The sequence below is a fragment of the Onychostoma macrolepis genome, chromosome 06 (genome assembly GCF_012432095.1).
Source record: "Onychostoma macrolepis isolate SWU-2019 chromosome 06, ASM1243209v1, whole genome shotgun sequence".
Taxonomy (NCBI): domain Eukaryota; kingdom Metazoa; phylum Chordata; class Actinopteri; order Cypriniformes; family Cyprinidae; genus Onychostoma; species Onychostoma macrolepis.
In genome coordinates, this window is record NC_081160.1 from 13,128,843 (window position 1) to 13,143,784 (window position 14,942).

At 38.7% G+C, this 14,942-nt stretch overlaps 1 protein-coding gene across 2 annotated transcripts in view; it reads left to right on the forward strand.

Moving 5' to 3' along the window:
* The window catches only part of si:dkey-237i9.1 (SEC14-like protein 1), a 134,162-nt gene that overhangs the window by 63,539 nt on the left and 55,681 nt on the right, over positions 1-14,942 (forward strand). For both annotated transcript variants that reach the window (XM_058779086.1, XM_058779087.1), the window contains exons 3-4: positions 5,038-5,187; positions 5,290-5,421. In XM_058779086.1, the coding sequence (XP_058635069.1) occupies positions 5,038-5,187; positions 5,290-5,421 (282 nt within the window). The remainder of the gene's footprint in view (positions 1-5,037; positions 5,188-5,289; positions 5,422-14,942) is intronic.

A 14,942-nucleotide genomic window follows, 5' to 3' on the forward strand; every position in this document is an offset into this window, starting at 1 on the left:
ACATAGTCACTCACCTTTCACAAGACGTCGCACATGCATGTGCACACTTGTCACTTCACTTCTGTCTTCAAGTAGCTTCAGACTTTTTAGTTTGGGATGTAGAAACATGGCCAGTTTGTGTAGGGGATGAATTTTGTACGCATAATGTTGAGGCATTTTTCCTTCAGTGCAGAAACTGTCATGCTGTCTGTGGAAGAGCGTTTGATACGGTTAAACCACACAATAGCCAAGTGAAGAGTCAGTTTTTAATGCTTCCAAGGCTTTGGTGGCTTCCCTGAATCGTCACAGAAATGTGACAATGCCAGTCAGCGCTTCTTCATTCAAGTTTGTTGGGCGGGCTACTTCTTGTTCTTCCAGAAGCCTGTGGATGTCCTCATACTGACAACTAATAGACTCCAGCATCGTGTGCACTGAATTCCAGCGTGTCTCCACAGATGCTTTAAGTGTTCTTTTGAGGCGATTCTGGAGGTTTGTTTGTTTGAAGTAGGTGACCAGGATTTGGCCAAGTCGATGAGAGTGTTCACTTCTTCACCAAACACGTTGTCCTCAGACGTTTTTGATAGCGTCGTGGACAAGACTGTGTTTAAAATGTGTGCAGAGCAACTCAACCACGTAACAGAACGAAGGGCTGCAACTTAATTTGCCCCTCTGTCCGTCACATACACCAATTTTGCGAAAAAATCATCAAGGCCGAATTTATGTAATGCATTGATGATGGCTGCCTTAATATTGTCTGCTGTTTTGCGTAGTTCGTTATTCCACTGGGACGTGCAGAGCACTCGCTCAATTAACTCCCACTTGCTGTTGATATAGTGCAGAGTTACGCAGAAATAGCCAGTTTTTCTATAATCATCTGTCCACATATTGAGAGTGACTGCTCCATTGCTTTCACTAAGCTGCATTCGCAATTCTGGAATTATTTCTTGACGAACATCCTCTGCATATTTGCTTACTCTGCGAGAGACAGTTGTTGGGTTAGGCAAGAGTTGAGTAGCGTCCACATGGCCGGCCCGAGCACCAATGTCAATCAAGCCTTGTGCCAATTTAGAGAACCCATCACAGTGTTTCCCCTACCATTATTTTAGGGGGGCGGCCCGCCCCCCCAACGGCATCCCCCGCCCCCCTTGAAAGTCAAGTTAATTTTATTTTCTCTATAGCGCCAGACCACAAAAGAAGTCATTCAATGTTACCTTCCCTCTAGAACAGGTCTATACCTTGTTATTTTATTAAACAAACTAAATAGCCTTATTTTATTTATCTTATTTGCACGACGGCATGTCATTTCTGTCTCTACGTTACATGGTCGCGCTCTCTGTACCGCGCGCACAGCGGAGTTCCGCCCCGGTTCGCAGTGACGATGTCCCAGTCTTGTGGCTTTCATAAGTTAAGACTTTAAGACAAGTTCTACATGCAGCGAAGCCCACTAGGAGGTTATTTTCACTATCAGTAATTACTCCAAATTTCTCCCAAACGTCGGACTTGAGTTTTGACAACGAATTGTGTACTATTTTAAAATTTCCACTGCCGAGATTTTTTTTCACATCTGCTAATTCCATCTTGACGATTGCTATCACCGGATGTGATATCAAGGAGACATTTTTGGAGGGCTCCTATAGGCTAATCACAGACACAGAGGCAACATAATAACTATGAAACGCTAAAGAGTTTTATTTTAAAAAAAAAATTAAATAAATAAATAATAATAAATAAAAATAACAACCACGATTCCGAAATTTCAGTAGCCAGTTTCACGTTTCTAATTATTAATTTCGAAATCATAGCAAAAACTATTGGAACACACCCCTCTATTTTAACTATATTTTAACAATTTGACAAACATATAAAATAATTGTTAGCGTTTTTATTAGCGCACATTAAGAAGCCTTAAGCATTTTTCAGTTAATTAAACATTGCATTAAATAAACAGAACAGTGTTAGGCCTATTTTAGAATGAGAAATAGACTAAAGCTTTTATTCAAATTGTGAATAGATTAACTACAGAAAAGCGAGCAAAGAGCGCTCCCTTTAATATAATCACTAGACCTACAGCTGTCAATCAATGTCAATACAGCTGTCGATTGGCTACAGTGCTCAGTGTTTGCAAATCCCGCTGTAGAAGCCCGGTCTTCAGACAGAGCGCACAAACACAGGCACGGGACAATTTGAAAGGAGCTGCCTATCAGCGTGTACTGGATTAAGTCGAAATAGTCTTGGTTATAATTGTACCCACAACCTGCCCGTGCCTGTCACCAGTCCGACCTGGTGGTTTATCTTATTAAAAGTATTGCTCTTAACAGACCTGTGTGTTTTGTATCACTAGTGCAGTGTCCGTTCTCAGCACATATAAGCCCTGCCCGCGTGAGACGCGCCGCTTCTGGCTCGCGCTGTTCTGTAGTTTATTAAGTTTATTAACTCTGAACGTGTCGTGTGTCCATATTGAACCAAAATGTGACACTGCACTCCCTTGGATCCGCAGCAACAGACCGTGCTTCATAGCGTGAAGTTGATTGGAACGGTTCTCGACATAATAAAAATGCAAACAGACACACAGAGATTCCTGCCATTTATTAGAGAGAAGAATATGTTCAGCCCCCTCCCTCCGAAGCTTTGAATATTCGGTGTTGATTACTACCAAAGCTTCGAAGCTCAAAAAATGGTATTCGGACCAGCCCTACAAACAAGGCGCAAGTTCTTTCCGTTCCTGCACTTGAGTCATTTTAAATCGCATTAAAATGCGAACACAGGAATCTTTAAGCAGAATCGAAATGAACGCGTCTTATCGAATACCCGGTTCTTGGAAATTTGGATCCGGTTCTAAATTGGAACCGGTTTTCGATACCCAACCCTAGCTGTGTATCATCACCATAACAGTGAAAACTAATACCATGTTTTATAATGCCATTAAACAATGCCAATGCGATTCCACTAATGCCAATGTAATTTTTGAGCCTATTCAAAAGAATATTGTGGTTGATAGTGTCAAATGCGGTGCTAAGGTCCAGTAACACTAATAGAGAGATGCATCATGATCAGATGACAAGAGCAGGTAATTTATTACTCTGATGAAAGCGGACTCAGTACTATGATACAGTTTATATCCTGACTGGAAATCCTTGCAGATAACATTTCTCTCTAAGGATCATTGGCCCTGTCCCAAATTGCACACTTCATGTGCACTTGCGGTCTTATGGACTTGTGCAATGGTTATAACAGTATGAAGATGAAGACCATCTCTTTTTAACAGGTCAGGTCAGATCCAAACTTGTTCAATTGTCTAAAAAAACCCTTAGACATCCAGCCATTGAGTGACAACAGTTTGCTATAAATCTCGTCACCCTGATAAGCAGGGAGGGGGCCCGAGCATGATTGCGAGTTAAAACACTTTTAATGTTATTTTTTGTGATCTCTGACTGACGTCAGGTGTTCTGGCTTCCGGTAAACATTGGACTATAGTGACTGGTGACTCTCTCTTTTCCCATTCCGTACAATAGAATCTCTGATAACTATAACCGTGCGTTCACACCGCCACCGGCGAGAGCGTCAAAGTGGCCGGCGAGAGTGGTGCGGCGCGGACGGTGAGGGCATCGAGGAGAGTTGAAGTCAGGTCAACTTTATGGTAATGAGCTATGACGCGGTTGGGCGGCAACCAATCGGAATGTAGAAGTCCTCCGCTTGAGAGGAGTCCAGAGAATGCACTCCTGTAAACTTTGGTTCCGATCACATTAGTTCCTAAGCATTTTCACTCTGGAACGCTTGTTTTTCAGCGGGAATGCAATTCATTTGCTCAAAACAACACCGATTTGACCAATTGGCATTTATTGGTTTATTTCGTTAGTAAACATGTAACTATAATTGTTGTAACTATAAAGTTCTTTCCATTGATCAATTTCTTATTTCACAATTAAAATATTTCATGAGGTTAATTTATACCCTACTTCTGGTCAGTCTGCACAAGATCAACATCCTTGTTTCCTTTTCGGTTCCTTTAAATACAAGACCAAGCGTTCGATCGTCAGAGTGTCAATGAATCTTTCTACAGCGTCGTTGGCAGGGCGGCCAGAGCGAATTTTGATGCTCTCGCCGGCGGCGGTGTGAACGCACAGGTAAGGGTGATAAGAGTGCTTTCAACAGGTTTTTCAGTGGGTGTGTCACTGAGTGGGGAGGACCTGTTTATTAACAGCTTAGGTGACTGACATTGTGTCCTTGTATGCTGCTTTGTTAAAAAAAAGAAAAAAGATTTACAGCAACAATTATATAGGTAAAACACAAAAACCTGTAGAAATGCAACAGGGTCATTGCACTCAGTAACTTAACCACTGAGTTGTTACATCGGAGGATGTGGGAGGGGTGAATTTGTGTCAGTTTAGTTTAGTTGTCAGTATTAAAAAAAAACATTTATGAAATCAACACATGCCCTATTGGGTAAGTAGCCTAACAGTTCTGTCAGCTAATCTAAGCTTTCACATTAGCTTCAGGCTGTTTGTTCATCCTTATTGTTGGGCCCTAGAAACAACTCCTTAAATGGAGAGGGTTGATCCTGTTCTGAGATATTCTGTAAATTGTGATTTGATCGTGCTTTATGCTGTCTGTTTCATCTGGGAGGTTTTGTTTGTACTTCAGCTGTTACAATTTGTTGTTGACTTTGTGAAAGGTCACGCATCCTATCTGTCAACTGCTTATTTTGCTTATTTCATACTACTTTTTAAAGTAGCTCAGATTATCCCCCTCCAGAACTGTATCCATGTGAGCAGTATTAAACACAAGTGCTGTTCCCATTTGGCGTATTCTCAGTTCTTTAAACAAATGAAGCTGTGATTCCTGGAATTGTTGCCCATGTGCTCAATAGTAATGCCACCTATCTGATCAATGTCTTCCCCACTGCTCTCTTTCTATGCAACAGGCCCTCAGTGACTTTATGCTCATGCAAAAAAAAAAAAAACACATACTGTACCTCCATTCCTTCATAAAGGAAAGCAGGTGTTTTTTTGATTCTTCTCAGTTTTTCAGTCAATTCTTATGTTGTTCTCTCTTCTTCAGGCATATGAGAGGAGGTTTCCCACCTGTCATTTGATCCCCATGTTTGTGGACAGTGATGTGATCAGTGAGGAGACCAGTGAGGATCGATCTTTTCATAGGATTGAGAGGAGGTGTAAACTTGACGTGGATGCACCACGACTCCTCAAACGGGTAAAATGGAATTGAAGACTTGTGATATAAGATGTGAATAAGCTTGATGAAATTTTCAGCTTTGATTTGTAATAAAATGATAAATCCTGTATTTGTGTGTAGATTGCAGGTGTGGATTATGTCTACTTCATTCAGAAGAACTCTCTGAACCACAGAGAAAGAACTCTTCATATTGAATCTCACAATGAAACCTTCTCCAACAGAGTCATCATTCATGAACTCTGCTGTTACTCGGTGAGAAAAATCACCCTCATATCTCAGAGGTGCTGTTAAGTATGTAATTAACAACTTCAGTTTGGTTGTATAATATGATTAGACACCAGCATAATTTTGGTACCAGTTTTTGGTGCCTCTGTACCGGTAAATAAAATGTGTTTCTTAGGCAACAAATAAAATGGCAAAGGAGCGAAATACAGTTAGTATAGCTCCTGTTGTAGTATAACAGTAAAAACTATTATGATGTAAATAGCTGAAACCTGTATATAAAAAAGGGATTAAGCACTCAAAAGTGAAGTGATGACAGTATTTGGGCCATTAGAGATGCCACACTTCTTAATATAATATTGAACTGTTCGGTATGACATCCATGGTTCAGTATGCACTTGTGAATTGTTTTTATTTTTTATTTATTTATTATTATTCACTTTTGTGTTTCAATAATTTCAGTGCATTTTGTTTCTCTCTGAATTGGCTGTTTTTGTCTGCCTGTGAGTCTATAAATAAAAAGAAAACAAGTACATAGAATAGAGTGCTAGTGTTAGAGGGTGAATGTTTTTTTTTTTATAAAAAAAGAAAACAAGTAGATAAAATAGAAATAGAATAGAGTGCTTCTTTTAGAGGGTCAAGTGTAGATGGACGAGATGTAGGGCTGCACGATATATTGCATGCGATAGTCATGCGCATCTAGTCAGTAAAGCCGGTTCCGTAAGATTAGCGCTAAATCTCCATCACCTGTTTTCAAATGGAGCGGCATTTTATACACAGAGCCGTAGTTCATTGACAAGCTACGCAATATCACGTTCAATATCGCAGGCGATTCATCTGCGATTCAGAGCGCGAATTGCGTAGTTTGTCAGTGAACTACGGCTCTGTGTATTAAATGCCGCTCCATTTGAAAACAGGTGATGGAGATTTAGCGCTTAAAATTTTAAAGCAACTGAAATAAGGCCATAAAACACATACAGAACATTTGTTCACAAGACTTTTGAGAACTGGATCTTGTAGCCTAGAAAATTCAAAATGATCTTAAAATAATCTAACTCACTCATTCAGAGAAAACAATATATTGATTTAAATTTTCTAAGTCACTTTTTGAGTAGATAGGGTCTATGCGAGAGGGCGTGAACTATCCTGGATAATGGGTTAGTATTCAAAACAGTGGCAGGAAACTGGAACCCAGGAAAACGGGAGACAGCAGAAACTGCATGAGAAAACACAAAACAGACGTGAGCAACACAATGAACGGACAAAAACAAAGCAGACATGGTGACAATACATACACTACCAGTCAAATTATTTAAACAGTAAGATTTGTGATGTTTTTTTTTTTTTTTAAGAAGTGTCTTCAGCTCACCAAGCCTGCATTTATTTGATCCAAAGTGCAGCAAAAACAGTACATTATATTTATTATAATATATAGACCTACATATTGTTACTATTCAAAATAAATAAAGCACCCCCACACACACATTTAAAATTAATAAATAAATTAGTGAACATGTTGATAGGCTTATCAGGAGCAACTATATTATTACATTAGCAATCACCAATATTGCCCACGTGATTTTATAACATAGATGCACACGTGCTTTGCATGTATTATCATACAATACAAAAACAACATTTTATAACTGAGAAACTAAATTATTATTGTTAAGCTTATTATAAACATGTTTGAGCAGGTATTTGCAAACAGAGTAGGCTACTTCACAGTAAAGATTGGTCTAAACTTTCTTAGACATTACTTTTATATCATTGTTTATAGAACATATAACTATCCTCACGTCGTGCAACATTTAAATGCAATGAAAGGTTGCCTATCATATTTCAAAATGCACTCGATTTCACACATTTTATTCTGGAGTTATAGTTTGGGAAAAGTTCAACTAGTAAATGCGTTCAACTTTGTCACAACAACATGATCGAATGCCAATAAGAAACATTACTTACTCTGTATAAAATATCTCCTCCTCCGCCGGCTCCAGCTGCGCTCGCGTTCTGTTTGTGAGGTAAACAAAGCTTTTTCCTCTCAGCGCGTCTTCTTGGGGTAAATACAAGGCTTTTTCCTCTCAGCGCGTTTCTGAGGTAAATACAAGGCTTATTCCTCACAGCGTGTTCTTCCAAAACGGAAAAGTATCTGAGATGAATGTGTTGCTGCTTTGTTTACGGTGGTGTGGGCGTTTACATGCCGCGTGTTTCACATGGAGATTTGTTATAACAATAGCGCGAGCAGCACGTGGGCATGACCTAATTAGAGATAATGAGACCAGACGGAAAAACTGGACCTGCCGTTGGTTTCATACGGATTACTTTATCACAGAATATTTGTTTTCAGTAAGACCTACTTCATTTAACAGTAGACATGTCAAGCTTTCTATAGATATATTTCTCATGTCTCTGTGTGAAGTATTTGCTGAGTTACAGTTCATTCTAGTGACGTGTTTCAAAAAGCAGTTCGCGGAGAGAGTGAAGACTGAGAACGCACCCTGTTTGTTTTCTTTATTCTTCAAAAGCACAAAGTTTAGTTGTTGTTATGAGTGTATACAAATAAAAGTAGACCCCTTACAGATTTGAATGGTGTATTGCTCTTATCTGTACAATAAAAAATGGCAGAGTAATTCAAGCTTGTTTCGGCCTTATCAGGAAAATCTGCCTCAAAACGCGTATCCGCGTTTGTCGACCCCAGAGGGTTAAGGTAAAAGTGTCTCACTGTGGGGAAAAAAAAATCACCGTGTGTAAGCATGTATAATGCACCGTTCACTTGCAGAATGCAAGCTTCTGGAGGGCACAAGTCTGAAGTAGTGAATTTAGGTAAAGGGGTGCAGAGTCAGTGGTTGTTTTGTAGGCAAACATCAATGGCTTAAATTTTATGCAAGCGGCTATTGGTAGCCAGTGCAAATTGATGAACAGAGGTGTGACATGCTCTTTTCGGCTCATTAAAGACTACTCTAGCTGCCATATTCTGGATTAGTTCGAGAGGTTTGATAGAACTGTATGGAAGGCCTGCCAAGAGGGTGTTGCAAGAGCTTGAACAAGGAGTTGTGTAGCATGTTTCGATTAAAAGGGCCTGGTCTTCTTAATGTTGTATAAGGCAAATCTGCATGACCGGGCAGTTCTAACAATGTGGTGTGAGAAGGTGGTATCTACACTGAATGGTCAAAGCAACATATTAGGTGTATACGCTTAAACTTGAAGCAGTGCTGCGCAGACCGATCAATGTATGACATCAAAGTACTGTGAGAGCTATAGAGAGCAGATAACTCCTTATGTTTTCGAATCACTCTCACAGGAATTTGTTATACATTGATTGGTCTGCGCTAGAGGTACCGTGGGACCCGACCAGATTTCTTGAGACGCGGGATTAAATTCCCGAATAAAACGCGGTTGCGGTCGGTAACTCTGGTGCAATTTGAACGGGAGCGGGCGGTCTAACAATATTCCGTTCCCGACGTCTATTCAGAACAGCATATCTGCGCTTTATTCAAGCACTGGTACAGCCTGCACTGGACTGTTATGCACGCGCTGCACCTTGCACGCATGAACCAGTGCTTTGTTTTATTTGCGAGGTCTGTGCGCAGCATGCGCATAACAATGCTCAGAGCAGGCAAGGGTCAGTAGACAGCGAACAGTATCCAAAGGGGCTAGACAAGAGGGGTAAATCCAAAACGACAGCAATAGTCCAGGCAGGGGAAAACACAATCCGAAACAGGCAAGGCAAGACTAGGATAACTAACAAGGGCTCTGTAGAGTAGCTAAAGCTATGGGAGCGATAAGCGCATACAATACTCGGCAGGGAGGAAGAGGAAGTCCAGGGTTTATGTAAGGCATGTAATCAGTGTGTGCGTAGAATCAGGTGTGTGTGTCGTCAGTGCAATGGGTGATGGGAAATGCAGTCCATTGTGATGTATGGTGTGAGAGTCAATGTGGTGAGCGAGTGACCTCTGGTGGTGAGTGAACGGAAGTTCGTAGACCGGATTCGTGACACATAGTATGTACTAGTGTTGGGCGATATGCTTAATTAAGCATATCGTCCTATCGTCAGCCTGTGAGATCGCCGATACACGATATTATTGTGCTAATTTAATTATTTATTTACTTAGGTTCATTGTCGGAAAGTAAACCAGCTCCAGTGTAAGGTTAAAAGCAGCCTAATGTTTCTAATATGACTGAATTTGTATTTAACATGATAACAAATTAGTAGAACCATCGTAAGTTACTAATTATAATGCTTACATTTCCTCATTTATTCAAAAAGCAGTTACAGAAAACAAGCAAAGAACATTACATTACCAAAGAACATCATCACAAGCTCGGCCTAGCGTGAGTTTATGCACTTTAAAAACACTCCCGTTATAATCAGTGAATCTACACTGTATGATGAATAAATCTCTTATACTTACATCGCACATACATCTGCACTTTGTTGTTTATGATGAGAGAACTCGCGAGTTCAAATAAGCCCTGATATTAATTAGATAGTATTACTAGCCTGATAATAATAATAATCGTCTTGCTATCGTCAAAGGCATCATCCACAGGCGATATCTCTGACTATCGTCAATCCACGATACAATCGTCTATCGGCACAACCTTAGTATGTACGCGTATTTGCACCACTATTGGTCGATTATGTACAATGCCTGAATGTTATTGGTCAAACATGTTAATATATATATGTATTTTAAATATATTAAATACACCAATTTTTAATATTAAAATTGTGAAAAAAATGGTTTGAATGAATTATTCATTGACTCAAATACTTCACTTGTTTTATTTATTAATGGATTAATCAGCGTTTTTGAACAAATCTCTTGAATGAAAGATTCAATGACATATATTTTTAACTGTCACTAGGTGGCAAAACAATGCAAACAACACATTATTTGAAGTGCCAGTCACTTTCAAAAGGGGATTTACTCTATTTTGATCGCTACCATAGACATCAATGACTACGTTTACTCGTGAACGAATAGACCCTTTTTCTGTTAGTAAACGTTGTGATGTTTTTCTGTGGGCAGAGCTTAGCTGGAGGCAGAAAGATTCCCCTGACGGCTTCACTAACGCTAGCTATAGTTTGTTAGCTTGTTTTTTTTTTTTAACAATAACTGGAGAAATTCCGATGTTACTTGCATATGTAAGGTCATTCGTTGTCCGGGACTGCGATTGTTATTTGAAAAGGTTAACTTTAAAGGACGAAACCAGATTGTCCGACCCACACACACTTTTACTCAAAGGATGGACGATCAGACAGAATTACCTCCGGTTGAGTGACTCACATCTAACATCTAGTCATGAAGATCTATATATTTCAATTTAAATTTTTTCATTTTTACAGTTACATTATTATTCCAGCCACAATTAATCACGACAATGTATATACAATATAAATGATTAAGCATATAATTTGTCAGTTTGTTGTTTTACACACAGGCACACAGACATTATTTCATACATGACAGAGTGGTAAGATGAGACGTGCTGGTGTTCCGTAATGCGATATATCACGGTAATGAATATGCACGATATTGTTATCGTGGGCACTTCTAAATACCGTGAATAATTATATATTACAAATTATTCCGAATTTTGAATGCATTTTAAAAATACTTTTCCCATCAACTGGTCAAAATGCACAACACTGCTGTAAGCTGCGTCAAAGACACGTGTGCACTCTCATGTAAACATGCATGAGAAGTGTGTGGCAGAATGCGTGAGAGACGCTCTGGATGAAAGCGCACATACACTTTCTGACAGCAGATGGTGCTAAACTGCAAAAATGCAGCCATCACCCCGGAAACTCAGTAAACAAAGCAGCTGCGCTACTTTCTGTTTCTGAAACATGTTTAAATGATTTAAACAGCCATTGAGATTTGTGTATTTGCTGATGTTCATCACAGCGCCAAATACTTAAATATTTAGACTTAATAGGCTATTTGTTTTCTAACTTTTTTTTGCATTTTAATCTGGACTACAACATGCCCTAGATATTGTTTGAAAGTGTTTTGATTCTTTATTGTCACACTTTACATTAGGGCTTCATTAGTTAATTCATTAACGTTAGTTAACATAAACTGCCAATGAAAAATTATTCTGAACATCCATTTATATTAGGTATTCCAATATTTAATAACACATTGTTAAAATCAAAAGTTGCTGTGTTATTTAATGAGCTAACATGAACTAAGACTTGTATTTTTTAACAAAGATTAATAACTTCTGTAGCAAATGTAGCTATTGCTCATTGTGAATGTTAGTGCATTAACTAAGTTTAACTAATGAGGTCTTATTGTAAAGTGATTCCTATTGGTCTTTATAGTTCTTTTGCACTTTAATGTGTGTAAAACTTTTAACTTTATAAATTTTATTGTATTGCTTTATTGTATTTAAATGTTCAGTTATTTTTGTTATAAGAAAAAAGTTATTAAACCTGTTATACTGTATTATGACAACACTTTTTTTAAACTAAATTTCAATATCGTGATAATACCATATACCGTGATAAAAGCATTAGTAATTAATCACAACATGAAAATTTGATACCGACATATCCCTAGGTGAGATGCATAAGAAATCTTTAGACGTGCCCATAACAACAAAAGACAATACTTTATTTAACCTTTTCTAATAAGAAGAGTGCGCTGCAAACGTGAGCGTTTTTGACGATCGTTTCTGTCCAGTCCGCTTATTTTATCACATTTAACCACAGCTGTCGTCGTTTTTTTTGTCTGGCAGAGGCAGCAGGTATGCGTTAAAATTTCAAATTGAAGACCCTACTACATAGATTCTGGCACCCAACATCACAACAAGATTATATTTTAAGCTCCTTATGTAGCTGAATCTGTGCTGGTTTGAATTTGCCGCCTCCAGTTTTCGCTTTGTTTTGCCTCCAGCTAGCGCTGTGATGTAACTGTGACGTCAGCCCGAAAAGGGTCTATAATGTGTAGCGAATTAGCTTAAAAGGGAATTGTATTTAAATAATTACAATTAATTATGATTAATTACAATTATTTATATCGGCTGACAGGGTTAACTGTAGCAGAATTAAATTGCCATCAACTGATCTGGTCGTCCAGCGACCATTCAGTGCAAGTTCAAATCAACTCTAAGAAAGGATATTTTCGTGGCCACAGAAAATACTTTCTTAAGTATTAATGCATTAGAGCATGTAGCGAGGGTCAGAATCGTAAAGGGACATTAATTTGCAAGGCAGAACCAGAAACTCATGTAATTTGTGAACACAACTTTTATTAACTAAACGCTAACACACATAACTAATCTAAACAAACAAACATACATACACTCACGCGTATATACAAAAGGGGAGCTAAAGTGGATGAATGAAGCCATTAGAGAAAACAGAATGCAGTTATGGAAAGAGTCGGTTAACCACCTGAGTAAAACCATCAGCGCCGTTCATAACGGAGTCTATAACTTATACTAAATCTCTGTTTAGTTTAGTTAGATGTACCATACTTGCACTTCCACGTGTGTCTGGAATGCAGTCTCGGAGTAAAAGTCTTGGTTTCAAGTCTTGGACTCGCGATCACGTTCTTCCGGGTTGAAGAGTGATGAATTCACACCTCTCAGGATGGGCTTGACCAATGAGAAAGGCTGAATTTCCAAGCGGGAGTTTGGAAATGCTGGGGGGGTTTATGGCTCTTTGTCTGAGAGCATGTTAATTTGCAAAGGGGTTGGATTAATATTTGTTATACAAACCATTAAAGATTCTTAGGACATTAATATGTTGCATAGGTATCAACATGTAATATTCACTCTCACATAGATCATCCGAAGACGAATTGATAGAGACCAAACATGTTACAGTTAGAGTGATATTAACTAGTGATCTATTATAAACATGCATAAAACGGTATACAATACACAAAAACATATACAAGAACAGTAATAATATACACAATGACCTAATGATGTGTGCTCATTCAAAGAAAGGGTTTTCTATGAATTAATTAGAGAAAGACTCCATTTTATGGCATAATGTCTTTTTCCTATATGAAGTGAGTGTTGCTCGGCCATTTGCATTCCTTTGAGCAATAAAACTAGTGTTATCTGATGGGTTGCCATGGCACCGGGGGGACCTGGAGGCGTCCCCAGACATAGGGGCACCCAAGGATGTATATTGGGTGAGGGGTCTGTGATTATTTGTTGATCTAATAACTAATTTCATTTGTTAAATCAAATGAACATTGTGTGTCTGATTGGTCCAAATGCTACAAATGTAAGGACTACATCGCATTATGATGTTTAGATGTCAATAGCAAAGCTCTTCACTTCCGTTTACATGCAATTTCCATTATTCTTATTATTTGCGAATTGTACTTATTTTTTTTACTGCCATTATTCACGTACCCCAATGCACAGCACAAATGATGGACTCAGAAAGAGCAGGTGTGTTACTGGCCGCTGTTTTAATTTATTTATGTCTAATGCAAAACACTTTTGTATGGTTGTATTCCATGCTTTGGCGACATAGAAATGTGATGGCAATTCGCTTGCTTACGCTGCCATCGCGTTCTACTTGCCGTTTCTGGATGAGGGTAAGGAACAGAGACTGGTTGCCATCGTGTTCTACTTGCCGTTTCTGGATGAGGGTAAGGAACAGAGACTGATGGCAGCGCGTTGTGTTTTCCCCAGAAATGCGACGCTTTCTTCCCCTCCATCGTTTCTAATCTCCGTTATTACATGTGCGTGTTCCATCATTCATGTCACGAACACATGCGCACTTTGGTCACAGCGGCAATACTGCGATTAAGGTGTTTTCATGCCTGTATATTTCGATTAAAAGGTAAAGATTAATCGCAAGGTAAAGATTAACTCTACATGAGGTAAAGATTAATCGCAATATTGCCAAAATCTCATTATAATCGCATTAAGAGGGTGCATGTAAACGCACTGAGTGCGTTTACATGCACCCTCAATGCGATTATAATGAGATTTTGGCAATATTGCAATTAATCTTTACCTCATGTAAACGCAATACTTCAATCTAAATAAACGTAAATAGACGTAAATTAAAACAGTGGCCAGTAACACTGCTCTTTCTGAGTCCATCATTTGTGCTGTGCAGTGGGGTATGTGAATAATGGCAGTAAATAAAATTAACCACAATTCTTAGCAAATAATATGAATAATGGAAATTGCATGTAAACGTGAGTAAGAGCTTTCCTCTTGACATGTAAACATCATAATGTGATTAAGTCCTTACTCTGATTATTGGAAATAATCGCATTATTCGTGCGCATGTAAACGTAGTCAATGTTTATATCTGAACTGCAAACATTCATCCCAGTATTTCTGTGATAATATGAATGACTTTAAGACAGAAATAATACTGTGCAGTTGAAAAGACTGTTTGTGAAGCTGTTTCTTACCCAAACATGTTAAATGTCTACGGTCTGTGTCAGTGGCAGCGCGAATTCCGATTTGAATGTTGTATGATTTTTTTTTTCAAAGGTTTAATAGACACGGGCGAATCGTTGTCATTTAAAAATGGGATTGCGTGGGTGTTTGAATCA